Source organism: Anarrhichthys ocellatus, unplaced genomic scaffold, assembly GCF_004355925.1.
Source record: "Anarrhichthys ocellatus isolate YVR2014 unplaced genomic scaffold, GSC_Weel_1.0 scaffold63, whole genome shotgun sequence".
In the NCBI taxonomy this organism is placed as follows: Eukaryota; Metazoa; Chordata; class Actinopteri; order Perciformes; family Anarhichadidae; genus Anarrhichthys; species Anarrhichthys ocellatus.
Genome location: NW_022280093.1, coordinates 694,915 through 709,975, shown reverse-complemented (window position 1 = coordinate 709,975; position 15,061 = coordinate 694,915). Strand labels below are relative to the sequence as shown.

Below are 15,061 nucleotides of genomic sequence, written 5' to 3'. Positions count from 1 at the left end.
TGCTTTAGGTGTCAGAAAGATGAGAGAGATCTGGTCATCTTCTGTTCTTTCTTCTTACTTTTGTACCCGGCACATGCCACCCGTTCAGCCCACTTCTGGTTTTCGTAAGGCAGGGATGAGTCTGCCTCGGGGTATCTGCGTTTGAGGAGCTGTATGAGTCAAATGCCTGGCAGAGACATTATCAGCAACATTTTTTTTTCACTCACACTTTCCTTCTGTCTTTGTCCCTCTTCCCCACCACCTTTTGTCTCCCTGCCAGATATTTGAAGGGAATAGCAACTACGACACCCCTGAGCTGAGGACGGTGGAGCCCCTGCTGACCCGCTTCATCAGAATTTACCCAGAGAGGGCCACTCCTGCTGGCATGGGCCTGCGACTTGAGCTCCTGGGCTGCGAGATCGAAGGTAAACTGGAACTTCTATTGAAATCCAATGCATTTTGTGCACTCTGTCTAAGGTATCACTTGAGATTAGGTGCAAAATATGCCAAAAAGGCTTTGTTATGTCTACCTATGGTGGTGACATTTCTACCTGGTGGTGCCGACCTCTCTACCGGCAGTAATGGTGGCAAAATTACTACCCAGGGTGAGACGTTTTTGCCCATGGTGATGGCATTTCCAGCTGTGGCGACGCTTTTAACCATGGCAATGAAATGTTCACTCCTGGTGTTGACGGTTTTTTTTGACAGAACATTTATTTACTACCCACAATGCCATCCTTACTGGGCACACCTTGACCCCGTGTGTTTGTTTCCAGACTGCTTTTATATGTGTTAACATCTGACATGTCTGGAAGCGCTCAAAGATGAGACATCTATCATCTCAGCTGATGACATGGCTGCAAGTAGCTTGGGCTTCATGTCTTTGCCACGGTCGGGGTTATTTAAAGATGTGGGTGCTTCCTGTGTTGATCCCACAGCTGTCCAGCTCCTGCTCTTCTTTATCCCTACAAGTGACAGTTGTCTTACATCAAAGCTGCCCCCATAGCTAGCCACTTCTGGAGGGGAACAAATGAAAGCCCACCTGGCCCAGTAGGATTATTGCAGCATGGCCCCCATCGCACTCTTCCCAACCCCTTGCATGTCTTTCTTCTTTCAAAGGACCGCACACTCACACTTTGCTATCTTTAAAATTACCCCTATTTTGTTTTTGCCCCAGCTCTTTATCCGTCTCTCTCAAAGCTGACGTAGCACACAAACAGCTCAGCGATATAAGAGCGTGTAGCGCACTAGCCCTAAGTGGATTTACATATTGGATTTCAGGGAGGCCCATTCCGTTATAAGCCTCATGGACTCCCACCGGGAGCTTTAGTCAGATGATAATGCTTGTTTTCAGTGTTAATGCCAAATACACACACACATACTCACACAGAGGTACACACACACACACACACAGAGCAAACGACCGCAATCACACTGCCAAATATGTGGTTACTGGCGTGAATACACAATCAGGCACACACACAGGTGCTCGTACTGGTGTGTACAAGCGTGTGTGTGTGAAGCAGGCCATAGCAGGAGGGCCAAATCCTCATTTCTTTGAGAGGCTCCCCTGATGCAGCGCTGACCCCATCCCTGACCCTCACCACCCTGAATCTGACAGGGTCTGATCTGCCTCATATTTCATCTAGCACAGGGAGAGAGAGCGAGAGCATTGGCTCACACGCACACAGATACAGTACACATCCATTTTTCAGGCAGTTTCCCCCTATGCCTCTCTCTCTCTCTCTCCACCTCTCCCCTCCTCTCGATCATTACTCCGTCAGTGTAAACACATACAAATGCACGCACACCGCAGGACGGTTGTGCAGCAGTGGAGCGTGGAGTGGATCTAGGGCCATGCCCACATCTAAGCGTGGCGGGGCTATAATGATAGGACACTATGGCAGCCAGGGGCCCTGCCTATAGCCAATCCCAAGCCCCGTTTCTGCATCCTTAAGGTTTCAGCCGCCCAAGCCCGAAGCAACCGTGCTTTAGCTTCAACTCTATTTACACACCCACACCTTCACAGCATGATGAAAGGGGGGATGCTAATAGCTCAGGCCTAGATTGTAGCCCAGTGGGTAACTGTGGGCAGAACACGCTGAGCTTCTGAATACACAATTTAGTGTTTCTTTCCTTTCCTTTTCTTTTCTTTCCGCTATTTAAACTATGAAGCAGGCTGAAAACCCACTACTTCAGACTACATCTCCTCCTCATGCTAACGCTGCTTGCGTCAAATTTTTTTCAGTGTTTGGTTGTCTGAGAGGTATTCACTTCCATTTTCCGGCTATTGTCCCTAAGTCGCTTTGGACAAGAGTGCCAAATGAATGTGATGTGAATTCAAACCCTGCAGCATTTTTACCACAGAAATTACAGATAGTGATCAGACCAAACAACAGACATGTAATGTTCTGCATTAGCTACAGGTCCACATCAGCGCACCTTCTCTGAACAATAAGGAAAAACATAGAAATGATTGAATTTTTTGAATGTGAACCAAATCACAAATGCAACTTGAAATCGATTCTATAATGTCTGCCGTCTCCCTTCTCCTCCGTCTTCACAGCTCCTACACTCCCGCCTACCACGTTTGTCCCGAGCACTACTCCATCGGACGAGTGTGACGACGACCAGGCGACCTGCCACAGCGGCACAGGTGATGACTACGACGTGACAGGTGCTAACATCGCCCTCATGAGACTGCAACCTAACCCCCAAACCCCCACACCTCTTACCCTTCCGTCTGCCATGGCTCACACTCAATCTGCTCCACTTTCCTAGCTTCACCGCTCTCTGTTTATGGTTAGATTTGATACCGCGGCTAATCTGCCACCTACTGTGCACACTCGCAGGCACGCATCCCGGTGCGTGCCGGCGTACACACTGCTCTAATTATCTGCACCTGTAGCTCCCATCTCCCCTTTTACCCCCGCCTCTGCAAAGTCACATTAGACGATTGTCACACTTGCTCCGGAGATCGCCAAATGCGCACACCTGCTTCTAAACCAACCGGCAGCCAGCTCTGCCTCTCTCTCTCTATCCTTTCATCTCTTACCCGCTTTGTCTGCCTGCACCCTCTTTTCCACGCGCTCCTCTCGGCCTCATTTCCCACTAACCCTGTAACTCTCTGAGCCTGCACTGCTGCCTGCACTCCCCATTAACCAGCAGTCTCCAATGATGAGCATGGCACCGTTTCAGTCACATGTTTTGGAAGTATTACATTAAGTGCGTCACGGTAGATATACCGAGACAGGGTCCTTATCAGACTGAAGGGAAAGACAAGGCATGTGTTGGCTAGCAATATTTAGCTAGCAGGGATACATTAGGTGAATGTGTGCAGTTATTTTTTTTAAAGAAACTTAACTCTTGCCATTGCTAGGCTAACAATGCTAATGTGTTGTGGCAGGGGTTACCACGATGCCAGAGACCACCACTGCTGAAGTGGATACCATCCCAGGTGAGAAAATTGTCTTATATTTTTCTTTCTCATCAATGATTTCAAGTCTTACTAAGATGACATGCCAGAATGTTGAAACATAGAGTAGATATCGAACTGCTCTTGGTTTTTAATTTTTTTGGATTCATTTCCATAGATTTATCATGAAGCGTACCTTAGCTAATGAATGCCAGCTCACTGCGGCTTCTCTCCCCACTGCTGTGTGCCTGTTATTAAAGCTGATGATATGGCCCTGAGAGGCTCCTGCTGACAGGGTGAGGGAGGTTGCGTGATGCAGAGCTAGCTGATGATTAGCACTGGTGCTCTGTTGCTGCCTCCTCAGCATAATCACTAATCACCGGTCCAACACTGACACATTAAACACACACACACACACGCAACACGGCACAAAAATAGGGAAGCACAATGCAAATGACCACAGGAAATTGGGTGTGCTTTGGGGTCACTTGCACAGACGCACACACACACAGTGCTGTTTCCTATAGCAGGTTGATGAGGCAGCAGCCAGCTGAGAGGCTGTGCCCCAGTCTGACCTTGGCTAATGGGCCATAGGCTCCACCGAGCCCCCTTCACTCTGTCTGCAGTTTGCTGGGGCACCAGCTATGATAGATGAGACCCGAAGTGTATGTGTGTGTGTGTGTGTGTGTGTGTGTGTGTGTGTGTGTGTGTATATATATATTTATGAACACAACTACATTTCTGTGGGTAAACACTTATCCGCCTGACTTTTCATTTCAAGAGTCTCGAACCGTGCATGCTAATCAGTTCTGTGTATGCGAGTGTGTGTCCGTGTCTGCTTGGGTGTCTGTGCGGCGCGCCCTGCGCTCTAATCTCAGAGGATGTAGTTTCCCTTGGCATTCGGCAAGTCTCTCTTCATGAAACTGCCAAGTGAGTCATGTAGCCACTCATCTTATCCAGAGCTTGTTGGTAGCTACAGTCAAAGCCTCCCAAGAATGGAAAAAAGTCATTTTAATTGGGAATGGGATGTCTCGACAAAAAAAAAAGAAAAAAAAGTGGGTTGGCGTCTGAATTGCTGTTCCACATGGGAATTCCATCCTTTGTGTTTAATGGGTAAATAGAGTCGCTGCCTGTAGAAGCTAGTTAAAACCTTCCCATTATTAAAGGGAATATTGGCTCATACATTCTGTCATCCGGAGAGCCGCCTCACCGTTTCTCTAAAGGCATCTCATGCTGGAGTTTAAGGCCATGGCTAACATCCCAAACATCCCGGTCCCTTGCGTTCAATGGAAGCCCTTCTTTATCCAATTTGCAAAACACTAAAGCCCGAGCTCCCACACAGTTTCCTCAGCGCGACGAGTGTCCATGGGGGATTGCATTGTTGGAATAGGGCCCCAGCACTGTTACCATAGCTGTCTTCAAACCTCAAGTCTCCGCTCTCATTAAAATCCTGAGCTCTCTGCGGGTTGCTTTGAATGTTGCTTTCTCCACTGGACGCCATGTCCAGACCCCATCTTCCTCTTCCCTTGTCCCTGTTCTCAGTGTCCCTCTATAGCTCTTTTATATACCCTGTTACGGTCATTACAGGAGATCATTAACTGTAGCCAAGAAATACGTTCTACATGAGGTTGATGCTCTCGGCTCGCTGCTTTCTCATGTTAGGGCCATAACTGTCCAAAGTCTGTCTCCCAAGCAAAGGGACTCCAAGTTACGTCCCACAGTTCTTTGCTGCCCTCTAGTGCTTGAAGCTGATCAGGATGAGTGAATGAAGCCCCAAAGTGTAGCCTGCAGTCATATCATGACAGGCCCCCAGGTTATTCATTGTTTGGTTAAAGCCCAAAGCTCTCTGCAATTTCAAGGAGGATGATGAAACTTGATTTCCTGACACATGATCTTGACCTCTCATCCACAAATTTGCAGCTTTCCTGTGGTTTGCCTGCGACTTCGGCTGGGCCAATGACCCATCCTTCTGCAGCTGGACATCAGAGGACACTGGTTCCAGGTGGCAGATCCAGTCCAGCGGCACCCCTACCCTCAACACTGGACCTAACATGGACCACACAGGTGAGGGCCCTGCAGGGTACCGCTTAGTTGGGCCGAACGTCCTGATGCACTACGTGCATTTCAGCCTCAGAGTTGTTTTGTCTGGCGGTGATACATTTTCTTTTATCCAAACAGGTGGATCAGGGAACTTCATCTACACCTTGGCGTCAAGTCCCCAAGAGACCGAGGTGGCCCGGCTGGTCAGCCCAGTGGTCAGCTCCCCGGACTCAGACCTGTGTGTGTCCTTTTGGTACCACATGTTCGGGCCACACATCGGCGCACTGCATATCAAGCAGCGCAAGCAGACTGTTGAGGGACCGGCCGACATCCTGCTGTGGACGGTCAGCGGTCACCAAGGCAACCGCTGGAGGGAAGGTCGTGTCCTTGTGCCCCGCACCAATAAACCCTATCAGGTAAATCACAAGTGGTCTGTGACTTGTTTGGCCGTTTACCGCCATACCGGTGCTCTTTCCATTCAAGGAAAGGTTGCCTAAAAAACAACCCTGTGCTTTTTTTCCACAAGGTGGTGATCGAAAGTCTGGTGGAGAGAAAGAGCTGGGGGGATATTGCTGTGGATGACATTAAGGTTCTCAATGGACTCAGCATGACGGACTGTAAAGGTGAGGCTTTTAGAGTTCATAGGTACAATGCCTGCATTCAGTTCTTGATCTGAAGTATGACATTTTTTAACTGCTGTTGGATTTCATTCGAATTTTTGTTCGAACAGATCCTGACATACCCACTGAGCCGATGCTGCCAGAGGATCGCTTCAACGAAATCCGTAAGTCATTTCACACGGAGGGTTTATTTAGCAGTATCACGTTTCGTGAGAACTAATTTCTCACCTTCAGACCCTTTGTAGTTCATGTGATACCTCCCATCTCATTCTTCGCTTCTGCTTCTGTACCGCCCCTCCAGTTGAGGAGATCACTGAATACCCAGACTTCGTGGAGACCAACCAGATCAGCGGAGCCGGCAACATGCTGAAGACGCTCGACCCCATCCTCATCACCATCATCGCCATGTCGGCCCTGGGGGTCTTCCTCGGCGCCATCTGCGGCGTGGTCTTGTACTGCGCGTGCTCGCACGGAGGCATGTCGGACAGGAACTTATCAGCCCTGGAGAACTATAACTTTGAACTCGTGGACGGTGTCAAGCTAAAGAAGGACAAACTCAATGTACAGAGCTCATACTCAGAGGCGTGAGATGGGACCGGGTGCATTTGCGTGACTGTATAACGTGCAGAGCTCGCAGAGCGTGCACAAGACTGGCTGTAGGCATATCTTCTCGTATATCCACGAGTAGGCCGGCTCAAAGGACTGCTGACGCCCTCAACTCTCTGGATGAGGGACATGTTCAGGAACCAATGGGAGGGTCGAACTGATCCACGCTTTTCTCAGGAGCTGCAGTAAAAAGAACCTACCAGTAGGGGACACTGTGTACAGATAAAATACAGAAAAAAAGATTATGTACAGATGATTTAGATGATATTTTAATTTTCTATTTTGATTTTCATTCATTTTTACAATCGGATGCTGGTGTTGAGACCAATTTATTAATAATGTTTAAAGTATTTATCGTTTTCTGGGAAAGAAATGTTTGTTTGTTTTTATTATCAGTTTATGAAGGCTGTTGTTAGTTTTCAGGTTTTGGAAGAGACGTATCAAAATCCTAAATGAACCATATCCGGCAAAACTGTAGATTTGCCCTAAAATACAGGGTGTGCCCATAACCCATGACCCTGAAACATGTACCCTTTCCCCTTTGACCTCTATCACTCTAATGTGAGGGTCCCACTCACGGCAATGTATGGTTCTGACAGTGCCTTTAGTACATTTCGGTTTGGCCTCCTCTGTTGATCTGGGTGTTTTTTAGAGTACTCGGCCTAAGTTGTGATCACAGGAAAACAGGTGCACATGATCTTATAAATACCTGCAGAACAGGATGACAGTCTATCACAGCGCTTTGTTTTGTTTTTTTGTTGTTCTCTGTCCAAAAACCACACACTGTAAATACGTTTTAATATATTTTATTGCCCTTTTTAAAGAAAGTAAAAGGAAAGAAAAAAGCTGCAGTATCCCTTTTTTCATGGGTTTGTATGTGTGTAAATACAATCTTCTGACTGTTTTGTGGAAGGTGCAGTGTTATGTTTTTCTATTTTAGATTACTTTGCTCAGACAAGTAAGATTGGTGTGGTCTTACAGCGATTTCAATGTGCATTCAAGCCATCTGTCATAGACAACAGCCACTTCACGAAAACCACCGAAAGACGAATGAATCAAGAGGTAACGAAAAAAAAAAAAGAAAAAAAAAACATCTGACATTGATGAACTCTTTTTCGACTGATCTCTCATATCTTCATCATATCTCCGCTGTGAGTTTGACTGGTCACCAGAGCATTTTTACATCAAACACGCTCATGTCGATGGCAGAGGAGGTGGTGAAATATACTAAATGTTTGCCAGCTTACCAAAAAAAAATCAACAATCACCATCGCTTTGCTTTAGCTAAGACCTAGACTACTCGTCACCTTCGAACGTCACTGTGGATTGTTCACTGAGGAAGTGCTATCCGGACAATGCAGCTTGAATGCACTTTGTCACTGATCCCCTCCTGATAGGAGCCTATAAGAAGAGGGGTTAAACACACTTACTGAAGAATGGTGCTATCATTACTTTAGCCAGACACGTTTGTCTCACGATGAACCCAGTTTGTAATTGTTCACATGCTGTATTGTAGCTTCAAGGCCTCTCGGACCGCGGAGTTTTTTTTTTTTAACGTGTTCCACATGTAGCAGCCATAACGTTGTGATGTCATTATAGGACGGGACACTGGTGCAGCGTGGGGGGGGGTATCGAGTGACGTCACCTGAATCAGGTCACCTGGCCTCCCCTCCGTGGCTTTACCAAAGGACGGTGGCCCCCTTCTGGTTCACTGGGGGTTCTCACTTACAAAATACTATAAGACCACGGTTCCCTTCATCATCACTCACAGAAGAACTGACTACTCGCTTTGCCCTGTCAGAGCTCCCTGGAGAGAAGGGGGGGGGGGGGATGATAGGATGCTTGTAGAGAAAAGCTGTTTTCTTTTTCTATCTCTTTTTAAGCTTCAAACAAGTGCAAATGTCCCCTCGACGTGAACTCTTCAGATCTCTATTGAGACTCTTGTTTGCAGATGGATGGATGGATGGATGGGACAATCCCACCGCTAGACACTACAAGGGGAAGGGACTCTGTGCGAACTCCCCGTGAGAATGACAGTATCAGGACACAAGGGCCCGCGGGAACGCAACTCTGTGGTTCCCCCGCGCCACAATAAAACAATCAAAAAACTCAAATCCTGAGAAGGAGGACGTCTTTTACATCAGTGTGCTCTGTTCGTCGTGCCGTGGTGTTACACATTCTCAGCTTGTTCGTTTCAGATTTGACCTCCTCACTCCTCTCACCTTTACGTCAACGGAGGACTGTAGCTCCAGCGACGTCTGCTGAACTAGAGAAAAAGGATACTGTAGCGTGGACTCAAAACAAACAATGTTGCACTGATAAATATATTTAAGAGGTTTATGTGTTTATAGCGTTCATTTGCAAAAAAAAAAAAACAGAAGTCAAAAACACAAAAAATGTGTTCATTTATTTCATCTTTTTTATATATATATAAATATAGAGTTTCAGATTATGTGATATAATTCTGAAATGTACAAAATATTGAGATGTTTTCATTATTGAAAAAGGCATAAAAGATTTTCCAACAGTAATGTCCCTCTCCCTCCATTTACATGGCATATTAACGCTTCGTTTTGTACTGTCATTCAAATTTTGTGCAGATTCCTTTTTTTTCTTTTCTTTTTTTTTTACGAGAACAAGAAAAGAAGACTTTTATTTTCAATACTGCTTCTGTAATTTGCTGTTGTAGGAAAAAAAAAATGAATAAACAGCAAAGCCTTAAAAGAATGTTTGTGTCGTGATCCAGGAACTATTTTTCCTTTCCAGTCAGATCCACATCACAGTCGGTAACCAGCAGCCTCACAAGCAGCTCTTTGACGCAACATCTGTTTCTTGCATCAAAGTAATGTTGAAAGCACTATTTCAGTCAGCGAGATGGTGATGTAAACAAGAGCGATTTGTCATCTTTGTCTCCCAGCCGTCGCTTTCCAAAGACATGAATAAAAGGCATCTTCAGATGAAAGAATTGGCTCATTTACTTGGTTACTTATCAATTACAGTGCAATTAAGTTGTTGTGGTAGATTTATTAGCAGAGAAAATGCAAACTGATTGACTAATTTACTCCAACACCAAGTCATGAATGGTGAGCATTTATTCTCAGATCTCAAGAGCAGATGGAAACAACTCCAGTGTGGTGTCTAATGTGAGGACTCTCCACCTATTAAGAGTAGTAAACAGCGGTGGCGATCATGGCACAGAGCGAAGGGCGGCCACTGACCACTAATGGGGAGCTGATGCAGCTACACTCAGGCGCTCAGCTGCTTTTCTTCTCGGTCTATCATTAGCAGGAATTAGGCTTAGTCTTCATTTTCACTGATGTGTTTTTCATCTGAGGAGGTAAGACCACATCCTGAACTAGTGGTGGGTTATTTTGGCAGCACACCGACAAGAAACAACTTTGAAAAACAAGCACTTTGGGGATTATGGACGGGGAATTAGTAGTTCATAGTTTAATTTTAAAATTCAAGGTCTGAACGTGAGGCGAAAGAATATCAGCAATTATTTATGACGCTTGCTGTCTTTCAACGTTAGCACATCTTGGATAAACTGCAGCAAAGCTCCCCCCCCCCTTCCCATTATCATAAACAAGCAAATTAGACTGGTAACATCATTCGGCTGCACATTCTCCACACGCAATTAACTGCGAGAGATTTGTAACCCAGCAACCCCGCTAGATCCTCTCTTATCTCTTCTGAAACGGCTTGAATCTTGCATAGAAATACTTAAGACTTAATTAATTAATTAGTCAAGCATGCAAGTCATCATCAATCGTTTATCTTTGTTGCACACTTAACAGATAATTAAAGCTTAAAGTGCTCTAGAGAACAATCAACGAATTGAAAAATTTAAAATGATATACCCATACAAAGAAACACAGTTATACGCCTGTGTTTTTCAACCTGGTCGCCATTTAGCCAGGTTTTTGGTGTGTAAGACAACAATTTGTGAAATTGGTCCAGAATTGCAGGGGAACGCCGCAGATTGCAGCCGCTAAACGGGCTGCAATCTCATCATATCGGGCAATTGCGCAAAGTGCTTGTTTTTGCCACTGACAGGGTCAGACTATTATTATAGCTTTCTGATATCATTACAGAAAGACCCCTACAGAGAAATACAACTTTATTCTTTACCTGTATTGATCCGGGCTGTTTGTGTCAGGCGAAGTCCCGCTCAAGGAGAAGTCTCGTTCCAGAAATCTCGCGTCACAAACACGTTGTTGAAATCATCTAAATGTTCAGCCGTGAGGGTGAAAATCTTTTAAGCAACGCCAAGCTGCACTTTTTCTGAACTCCAACACAACAAACTCTGACAACAGCGGCGCTCCTCTCTCCAAAGCTCGCTCACGTTTCCACCATTGTCTTGCAGCAGCAAGTCACATGACCCAATGACTGACTGACAGTGAATGGAAGAGGAAAAACATTTTATTTCTCTGTAGAACAATTTCTAAAAATGATTTCCCCATTAGTCACTTAGATAGAACTAACGTGGGGAAAATAGGGCCCAGGTTGAAAAATACCGAAGTTACCCTTTAATACGATTGACTTTGATTTTGCCAGGTTGATCAGGAATAATGTTGTCATGAATGTATAATCAGCCACCAATAATCATTAATAAAGGGACATTACTTTATCACTTTCTAATAATCCTTCATGTTGATAGGTTGTTAATGAATGGATCCTGGTCCAGATGCAGCCCTTTTCCATCACAACTCCACATGAAGAAGTAAAGAAGATCAGCCACAACCTGGCAACCCAAACGTTCTTCTCATCATGGGCTTATGATCTCTGGAGTATTGACAAACAGATTGCTGATAGATAGAATACAATCGGTCAAAATGAATCACAGTCGGCATTTTTTTTTGCAAAATTAGTTACTTCTGATACTTGAAGTAAACGTTAATGATAATGTTTTTTTGAATACTATTTTTGCATTGTTGTCTTGGTACTTTCACTTCAGTAAAGGAAGTGGATATTTCTTCCACTACTAAACACAATCATCCAGCAGCCCCCCTGACAGACACGTAAACTCTATCTGCAGTTTTCCATTTAACCACTGGATGGCTCAGTGGAGTAATGTTACTACAAAGTACAAGTGTCTCGTGGATGTGGAGTTGAAAGGTTTACCACCAGAACTGCTCTACATAAAACTAACTTAGTATCACATTTCCCACACACAAGGCACACAGCCTTCTAAAGAACAAAAAGTGTTCGTGAAAGTCAGTTCAGCTGGTCTACCAGTGCATGGTTCACTGTTTTCCTTTCCAACTTATCATCCATAGAAATGAAAGCAAGTTTTAGGAGACACATATTAGACTACAAACATGTTATGTAATGCTTGCTTAATGATTGCTTTAATAGAACAGAACAATTCCTAACAGTATTAGTAATAATATCAGCTTATTGTCATGTTGTCATTGCAGTTGTTTGTTCTGAATGTGATGTTAACCACATGGATTGTGGATGCTATGAAAGGAAAAGCAAGAAAGTGTGAACAATTGCACTTTTTTTCAGGAACGTGTCCCTGTTTCCATGCTGACCACAGGGAGGCTCCAGAAGTCATGGGAGTACTAACATGTACTGTTTGTACAACAACACAAAAAATCCGTCATCCTCAGTGAAGACATATTATACACTTAATTAAAAAGGTTTGATCTCTTAAAATCATGACAATACAAAAAAAAAAGGATAAAAAGCAATTAATATCAGTGAAACCCTTCCATGAGTTGTGATGTACAACAATTAATTCCAAAATGCATATTAACAACAACAAAAAAATGCAACAACAAGGAAGAGAATGTATTAAATGCAGAGTTTCCGTCCAGATTGAACTTTTCACCCATCTCAGAGGGGGCAGGGAGGGAGATAAAAAAGCTGCACTCCCTTGTAAACACTCCCTAGAGACTAAACAGGATTCGAGGATCTTCCGGACGTGATAGTTTGTTTTCTCTTACATTTTTTCCACTACATCCCAAGTGCTGAGGCAGAAATAACTTTCCACTAAGTTTAAAACAAATATATGACTGGCTGGGTTGATTATTTTTACTGAAACTGAGCCCAAAACTGTGCAGTCTTTGGCTCTGTTTTATGTGGCATCGAATGCTGTGGAATAGTGGGGGAAAACGCTCTTATTAGTATAAATGTTGTTTATGTGCGGTGAAAATCTTTGCACACAATATGCGGGTGCCTTCTTTCTTTCTTTAACTTAATTAGACTGCAGATAACCAAATACACATCAGGAGAGGAAGTGTGATTTACGAGGAAGAGAAATGAGTTTAAGAGGCAGATACAATTACATCATTTTACATACAAGGTTTTCGTTCCACAGTAGCAAAAGTTTCAAAAAAGAAACTTCGGCCATGACATTACTCTAAAATCTGTCATCAGCACTTTTTGCAAGGTAGCTGTCATCCACCAATAATTCATTTCAGGGATGACAACAGCTTTAATTCAATGATTAACAATGAAGTTGGTGATTCAACCTGTGGTTTAGATACACACAGTCAGCAATAACGTGTTTATTATTTATTTATTATGCTGAGGGTGGGACTGAATGTTCTTCATGTTTTTATGCTAACTGCTGATGACACATCAAATCACCACGAGGGACGAAAAATAAAATAGTCAGAGGGCCTTAAATAATATAACTTTCATATAGCGCATGTTTGTTTTATTGTTAGATGTCAGCACAGGAGTAAATGCAGTGGCGTCACAACAAGTCAGTCATGCTCTTTCAGTACCATTTCTGTTTATATTAAAGAGCAGTCTTCATCGTCGATGATGAAGAATATGCTGATGACAGAAATCCCTTTCTGACGGAGGTACAGACTGATGTTACGTCGAATAGACACGTTGCCAGCATCTGTATAAATAGGCAATTATATGAGTGGGGTTGTCCTCTAGCAGTGACGTCGACAGACTGGAGATGCATTAAGTCAGCAACATTGAACAAAAATAAAACGGGAAAAGATTATTATGTGCTTTCAAAATAAAATAACTTGTTAGGCGATGAGTTAGTAAACGATTTACAAAGATTATACTGTGTGTGTGTGTGTGTGTGTGTGTGTGTGTGTGTGTGTGTGTGTGTGTGTGTGTGTGTGTGTGTTCCAGTTGCTCCGTTCTACGTATCAGGTTGTATGTTTTAATAAGTCCTCTCTCTGTTTGTGTTATTATTATCTGCGTCTTTCATTCCAAAGCATCTACGGTATATTAGCAGTGTATTTATTAAAAATGTAATAGTATATTCGTGTAGCTGTATCAATGCAATAGAGGCTTTTGTTATGTATACTTGCATTTGCGCTACAGTGTATCCTTATATTACTAGGCCAATATACTTATATCTACAGTAATTAGGCTACAAATATACCTCTCATATGTGTAGTGAAAATACAAATACACAAATAAGCATAATGTATTCCTGCTCATAACTGTGAACAGTTATGAACTGTGAACATGCTCTACTAAAATTAATTCTAGTGATTTTTATTTTTTTTAGTGCTCATTTCAAAGCAGTTTTAACCATTACAACTGGGGGCCCAAGTTTCTGTTTTTATTCTGAAGGTGGTGAGCGGAAGAGCTCTGTGTTACACTGCGTGCTTCGGGCCGGAGGAGCGGAGCTCTGCGGATTCGCATCTCCGCTTTCCCCTGATTTAGACCGAGGAAAAGAGGTCCACGCAGGCGCTGCCGGGATTTGGTTTCCTTCCCCTGTGACCAAACTCTTCCCGCATTTGGTTCTAATACAAACGTAAACTTTTTTTTTTCCTCTGCGGAGGGAAGTTGTGGAGGGAATGAGGAGCAGGGGAAACCTACCGTGACTTTTTTTCGGAGGAGAAAGTGGCCCCCCGGTGCCAACGAAGCAGATAGTTGCTGCCGCTGTCTGTTTGCGCTGCGGCGGACCGGATCATCACTTGGAGCTGAGGGACAAAAAGCTAGCTCACTTCTTCTGTATGCTGCCTCGGAAATAACACCACAGCGACAAGGTAACGGAGCCAATTAACGTATTCATGTTGTATTGTTTGTATCCCAGCCTAAAAATCTATTTGATTGATGATATATTTGTAAGTGGTTGTAGAGGTTGATGATGCATTTTCTGTCACTTGTATCATCTTAATGTTCCTGTATGGCTTGCTAGTTTAATATGGCACTCAAAAACGAGTTGAGTCTGTGGTTCAATGGATCACGAATAAAAGGTGGTTCAATGGATCACCAATAAAAGGTGGTTTAATGGATCACTGAAGGTCCAAGCTTAAATTCTATGTTTTTAAAAGTTATTTGTTAGGTGGTGGGATGTAATTGTGGTTTATTACTGGACATTGCAATTTATGGAAATGAATAAACTAATCTGCTACAATACGCCATTCACCCATTCAGCCTTTTTTTTGGGGGGGGGGGGGGGGGGGGGGGG

The 15,061-nt window shown here is 43.9% G+C and overlaps 2 protein-coding genes across 5 annotated transcripts in view; both read left to right on the top strand.

Moving 5' to 3' along the window:
- The window catches only part of nrp1a (neuropilin 1a), a 57,706-nt gene extending 48,089 nt beyond the window's left edge, over nucleotides 1-9,617 (top strand). For 2 of the 3 annotated variants that reach the window (XM_031872328.1, XM_031872329.1), the window contains 8 exons: nucleotides 260-404; nucleotides 2,546-2,656; nucleotides 3,386-3,436; nucleotides 5,315-5,458; nucleotides 5,573-5,850; nucleotides 5,961-6,057; nucleotides 6,165-6,218; nucleotides 6,356-9,617. In XM_031872328.1, the coding sequence (XP_031728188.1) occupies nucleotides 260-404; nucleotides 2,546-2,656; nucleotides 3,386-3,436; nucleotides 5,315-5,458; nucleotides 5,573-5,850; nucleotides 5,961-6,057; nucleotides 6,165-6,218; nucleotides 6,356-6,642 (1,167 nt within the window). In that variant the 3' untranslated portion in view covers nucleotides 6,643-9,617. The remainder of the gene's footprint in view (nucleotides 1-259; nucleotides 405-2,545; nucleotides 2,657-3,385; nucleotides 3,437-5,314; nucleotides 5,459-5,572; nucleotides 5,851-5,960; nucleotides 6,058-6,164; nucleotides 6,219-6,355) is intronic. The other variant, XM_031872330.1, reaches the window with a different exon arrangement.
- A 4,651-nt stretch (nucleotides 9,618-14,268) lies between these two features.
- Nucleotides 14,269-15,061, top strand: part of itgb1a (integrin, beta 1a) — a 24,290-nt gene continuing 23,497 nt past the window's right edge. For both annotated transcript variants that reach the window (XM_031872380.1, XM_031872379.1), the window contains exon 1: nucleotides 14,269-14,636. The gene's annotated coding sequence lies outside the window, so the exon portion shown is untranslated. The remainder of the gene's footprint in view (nucleotides 14,637-15,061) is intronic.